The 6,393-nt window shown below is 45.3% G+C and overlaps 1 protein-coding gene across 1 annotated transcript; it reads left to right on the plus strand.

Annotated features, from left to right (window-relative positions):
• The first annotated feature begins 2,242 nt into the window (after positions 1 to 2,242).
• LOC122019163 lies at positions 2,243 to 5,278 on the plus strand. The gene is made up of 2 exons (XM_042576660.1): positions 2,243 to 4,613; positions 4,755 to 5,278. Exons 1-2 carry the CDS (start codon positions 2,243 to 2,245, stop codon positions 5,276 to 5,278), a joined length of 2,895 nt encoding a protein of 964 aa, XP_042432594.1.
• The last annotated feature ends 1,115 nt before the right edge of the window (positions 5,279 to 6,393 follow it).

The following is a 6,393-nucleotide window of genomic DNA, read 5'->3' on the forward strand; positions in this document are numbered from 1 at the left end:
GGAGTAGGAATCGTGGTCAGCTATTGCTTGAAAGTTGGCTAGTTACTTGTAAATTAATTCATCTATTTGTAGAGTACACATATATAGTTACATGAAATTGTATATGTGATACATGACCTTGATTGACGACATTCTACGTGACGTGGGGTGGTTCTGTCGATACGGGATACATTGAGGCGGGTATTCCTTTCTTATCTCCTATTTAGTTCTTTGAACTATAAAGCATGGTTACATTTGGATATGTAGGTTGCATTCCTTAAATCTGTTTATTGTTGTTTTTCCTGCTTGTCACTTTTGTTGGACCCTTGATATAATCTTATTTAATTCATTACAGTCTCGACTTTTGACATCTGGACTCTGCACATAGGTACATGTAGAGTTTGTATCATAGGGATGTCTGGTTTATTCGGTTTACATGTTGATAATGCCTACTATTGAGTTAGTATATACGTGATGGGGTTGTGGTTGTTGGAGTTGCGTAGTGCATTGACCATCTTATATTGGGTTGTGGGTTTATATGGTTGTTATGATTAGGAGGTGGTTTCTGGGGTTGCATGATTGATGATGGTATCGATACTGTGATTATTCACGTCATGTTCATCATTCATTGCATACTGACGACTATAGTCTCCCTTGTGGTTGAGAGGGTCGTCGGTTGTGTGTAGCTGTCCTTTCTGCCACTGTTGGAGAGTGGTAGTTAGGAGTGGAGCTAGTCCTGTCGCGCTTACTCAGCTGCTCAGTATTGTTACTCTGTCAGCCTCGACCACTCTGGAGTAGTGGGTCTTGAGGGTACAGTAGTCAGAGGGCTTGGGTTGTGAGTGGTCAGGGACCCTTACTATGTAGTTAGATAACTACATAGTGTACCGTAGTCTCAGTCGCTTTATAGCGATTACGTGCGTGAGGCTTGTACGGTTTGTCACGGACCCAAGCCTCTCGGCCATACCGGGGTCGTGGTGTCTGGAGAGGTGTCGGGGGTGACCATATGTCATGAATGCGCATTTTGCATATGATGCACGGTGCATCTGTGGAGGTACACTTGCATACATGACTAGTAGCTATTAGTTGCATGTGATTGTGTGATGTTGCACTTGTTTGAGCTATGTATGTTGCATATGGATGTCATGCCGCATACATGTCATTTACTTTACATATATTTGTAGTCGTATATGTATTGCACAGGTGTTGTTGACTCGGTGAGTTTACGGATCTTGGTACCATGGTATTGATTCTTTTCGGGTATGTACATTTATGTTATGTGCATTTATTATGTCGGGTTCACTCATATGCCATTGTTGTATTAGATATAGTTAGATGTACTACACTGTTGACAGCATGACTCTATTCTTTACTTAGGAGACTGTATTCTTGATTCCTACTTATTTATGCAAACCATGCTTTATTCTGTCTATTACCCGCTGAGTTACCTGTACTCACCACCCCGTCTACACCCTTTGACTTTTCAGGCAGTAGGTAGATGATATGGAGATGCTTGGAGCATATTGCCAGCCGGTCCCATTTCCCGTGTCATATCCGAGGGATGAGTTGTGGTTTTGTTCCTTCTTATCTACATTTCGTATTCGTTGTATTTTGAGTACTGATTAGGTTTTGATACTTGTACTACGGACTTCATGTCTGTGATGTGTTTTTGTGGACTTTTGTGTTTGTGGGTTTCCCCTTCGACTTTCCGTTGTGTTTTTGATATAGCCGTGTGGGCTACATGTTAGTTGTATGATTGTTTTCATTTCTCTTATCCAGCCGGGTAGGCTGTGAATATTAACTGCGTGGTTGTGTTTCTTTTGTGCATAAATATTCCAGCTGCATGTGGCTGATGTATTTTTGCTTGTATGGATGCTTCAGATTGTCACCGGTACAGGGGAGATGCTGCCGGATTTTCGTCTGGCAGAGACTCCTTTGGGGGCGTGACAATTTTTGGTATCAGAGCAAGTTTGCGATGCTTGTTTTTCGTGTTTTGGATTTTTGGAGGTTTACGTTATTTTGTGCTTTGGATTTTGAGGTTACGTCGTCTATTTCTCGAGTCTTGGATTTCCGAGGATTGCGAGATTTACGAGTTTTACGAGGATTACGAAGTTTACGAGGGTTACACTCGGGATTCGTATTTTTTCGGTGTGACTGTTCGGATATCGGGACCAGGCAGCGGCAGAATATCTTCAAGCTATAGGATGTAAGTAAATTTACTGTTCTAGTGTAATTCTGTATTCTTACCTTATTGTTAATATCAGGGATGAAGCGTGGGGATACAGCCCCTAGTCAGCGCCGTGGTCCAGGGCGACCACGAAAGACACCTATTGAGTCAGTAGAGTCAGAGCCAGTAGAGCAGGAGGCAGATTCTCTCAGGAATCCTACAGAGATTGATATTGATAGTCATGGACAGACCCACCAGGTTCCTATGAGAGATCAGGGTTTCCAGCCTCAGGTGGTTTCCCCTATATTACCACCAGTGGTCCCTACCCCTGCTGCCACTCCTTGGGTGAGGGATAGAGCACATATCCCACTATTAGCTCGATCGGTAAAGGACCGATTCACCTTGTTCCATGGAGTTCCCGACCCGAGTGTTGCTCATTCTTGGTTGAGAAATGTGGAGGACACTTTCGAGTATTTGTCGTGTACTGAGGAAGAAAAGGTTGAGTTAGCGGCGTACCATCTTCGAGATCAGGCTGTCACTTGGTGGAAATTGCAGAAGGTACTGTTGGGAGATCAGAGTATTACCTGGACTTTATTCCGAGATGCTTTCGAGAGACAGTATTTTCCAGCTCCTTATCGTATGGCTCGTCGACAGGAATTCTTAAATCTGAAGCAGGGGGAGCGATCTGTGATGGAGTATGATGCAGAGTTTAACCGATTAGCTGAGTACTGTCCACAGCTTGTTGCTCAGGACAGCGATCGGTTAGACCAGTTTACCCAGGGCCTTGCGGCTTATATTCGTATCCGGATGTCTGGTTTTACTCCTAGCTCTTACCGGGAGGCACTAGATAGAGCCTTGATGATTGAGATGACCCAGCAGCAAGTTTCCCAAGAGCGGGGAAAAGACAAACAAAAGGCTCAGGATACAACTCCAAATCAGAAACACCAGAACAAAGGTCAGAAAAAGCGGAAGAAATGGCAGGGATCCCATTCTACTTCAGGAGAGTCTCATCAATTACCGAAGACAGCACGATCGTCAGCTGATTCTTCTCGTCCCTCTCATCAGCATTGGAGGGATCAGTCCAGTGGATTAGTATGCTTTCAGTGTGGTGTAGAGGGTCACTCTAAGACCAATTGTCCATTGGGTCAGAATGTATGTTACTACTGTAAGCTTCCGGGACATAGAAGCCGTGATTGTACTCTGAAGGCTCAGATGCAGGCTGCCAAGGTTGCTACTCAGGGTAGTCATATTACTCAGACTCGACGGCCGAAGGGACCGCAGAAGTCACAGGGTACTCCACATCAGCAGAGTATACCACCTTCTCAGGCACAGGTATACCACATCCAGAGTCAGCAGTACCCAGCAGTACCTGTGGCTATACAGTATTCGTCAGCTGTCCCGTCACATCAGATGCATCCGGTACCTCAGTATTTTCCAGCGCCACCTAGCTCTTGTCCAGTGATACAGCCTCAGCAGCATGCTACCACCCACCAGTCTCAGCAGTTCGCTACTACTCCACCAGCACCGTTTCAGACCACTACTGGAGTATCGCCATCGTGCCCGGAAGTGGGACGAGTGTATGCTATTACTCGAGAGGAGGCACAGCGGGCCGAGGGATCGGTCTTTCGGGGTATGATTACTGTTTATTCTTTTCCTGCTGAATTATTGATAGATACTGGTAGTTCCCATTCTTTCATTTCTCGGGTATTTCTGAGTAAGATTTGTAGATTACCGGTTCGTCGGACTCATACATTAGCGGTATCTTTGCCCTCGGGAGAGATACTAAATATCGGCCAGGAGATTAGAGATTGTCCATTGGATTTCGAGGGTCAGACCCTTATAGTGGACTTACAGGTTCTGGATATGTTAGAATTTGACATCATTTTGGGTATGGACTGGTTGGTCAGATATTATGCTACCGTGGATTGCAGCGCGAGAGTGGTTACATTTAGACCTCCTGGTCTACCATCCTGGGTATTCATGGGTACCAAGGATGAGGGGATTTCTGTCATCTCAGCTATGCAAGCTCAAAGATTATTGTCTCAAGGATGTCGGGGGTATTTGTTATCTATGATTAAGATTGATCAGGATACTACCACACAGCTATCTGACATTTCTATAGTTCAGGAGTACCCTGACGTATTTCCAGAAGAATTACCCGGCTTGCCCCCGAAAAGGCAAGTGGAGTTCACGATTGAGTTGATCCCGGGGACAGCACCAGTGTCCAAGGCTCCGTATCGCATGGCACCTAAGGAGTTAGAGGAGCTAAAGGTACAGTTACAGGAGCTGCTGGATAGAGGGTTTATCCGTCCTAGTGTGTCTCCGTGGGGAGCTCCGGTGCTTTTTGTGAAGAAGAAGGACGGATCGATGAGATTATGCATCGACTATCGGCAGCTGAATGCAGTGACTATTAAGAATAAGTACCCACTGCCACGTATAGAGGATCTGTTTGATCAGCTCAAGAATACTTGTGTGTATTCTAAGATTGATCTGCGCTCTGGCTATCATCAGCTCAGTGTGAGAGATTCAGATATACAGAAGACAGCCTTCCGTACTCGATATGGACACTATGAGTTCTTGGTAATGCCATTTGGGCTTACCAATGCTCCAGCAGTTTTCATGGATATGATGAATAGGGTATTTCTGGAGTTCCTGGATCAGTTCGTGATTGTGTTCATCGATGATATATTGATATATTCTCGATCCGAAGAAGAACATGGGCGACACCTTCGTATAGTATTGGAGACGCTCCAGCGAGAACGTCTCTATGCAAAATTCAGCAAATGTGCATTCTGGTTATCTTCTGTGGGGTTTCTGGGACATATTGTTTCTAGTAGTGGTATATCCGTTGACCCACAAAAGATAGAGGCTGTTACCAGCTGGGAGCAGCCAAAGTCTGTACAGGAAATTCGTAGCTTTCTTGGTCTGGCCGGGTATTACCGCCGATTTGTTGAGGGCTTCTCTAGCATAGCTCTGCCGTTGACTCAGTTAACCAGGAAAGGGGTGAAGTTTTGCTGGACAGAGTCTTGCGAGACGAGTTTTCAGGAACTTAAGCGCAGACTCATTTCTGCACCTATACTAGTACTTCCTTCTGGAGATGATGGCTTCGTACTTTATACAGATGCATCATTATAGGGGTTAGGCGCAGTACTCATGCAGCATGGACGGGTAGTTTCTTATGCCTCACGTCAGTTGAAAGAGCATGAGAAGAATTATCCGGTGCATGACCTGGAGTTAGCAGCGATTATATATGCACTGAAAATCTGGAGACACCATTTATACGGAGTTACCTTCGAGATATTCACGGACCATAAGAGTCTTAAGTATCTATCTACTCAGAAAGAATTGAACTTAAGACAAAGAAGATGGATGGAATTCCTGAAGGACTATGACTGTACGATCAACTACCACCCAGGGAAAGCTAACGTGGTAGCTGATGCGTTGAGTAGGAAATCCCGAGGAGTTCTTGCCTGTCATCGCGTGATGGTTACAGAACTGGTACAGAAATTTTCTGAGTTGGGATTAGTAGAGCAGGGTCAGACTGAGCGGGGTATTCTGTTATCGATGGTTGCCCAGTCACCCATGGTAGAGAAGATTAAAGAAGCTCAGGCTACCGATCAGCATCTATAGTTTTTGTGTAGCAGAATTTCCCCAGAACAGCAGACAGGGTTTTCTTGTGATGGAAATGGAATCCTATACTTCCAGGGGAGATTGTGTGTTCCTGAGCTACCTTCTTTGAAGGAGGACCTACTTCAGGAGGCACACCGATCCAGATTTGCGATTCATCCTGGTGGTACACGTATGTATAGGGATTTGAGACGTTCTTATTGGTGGGCGGGCATGAAGAAGGACATCGCGGATTTCGTTGCACGATGCCTTGTATGTCAACAAGTGAAGGCTGAACATCAGAGCCCCGCTGGTTTACTCTAGAAGATACAGATACCGGAATGGAAATGGGAGCATATCACGATGGATTTCGTCGTGGGTCTACCCAGAACCCGGCGAACACATGATACGATTTGGGTGATCGTGGATCGATTAACCAAATCTGCTCATTTCCTTCCGATCCGTAGGACGGAGCCATTGGATCGATTGGCAGAGTTGTATTGTAGAGATATTATCAGGCTTCACGGTGTACCTCTCAGTATTATTTCAGATAGAGATCCGCGATTTACTTCACGGTTTTGGCAGAGTTTACAGCAGGCTATGGGTACAGAGTTACGATTCAGTACCGCTTTCCACCCTCAGAC

This window comes from Zingiber officinale, chromosome 9A, assembly GCF_018446385.1.
Source record: "Zingiber officinale cultivar Zhangliang chromosome 9A, Zo_v1.1, whole genome shotgun sequence".
Taxonomy (NCBI): Eukaryota; Viridiplantae; Streptophyta; class Magnoliopsida; order Zingiberales; family Zingiberaceae; genus Zingiber; species Zingiber officinale.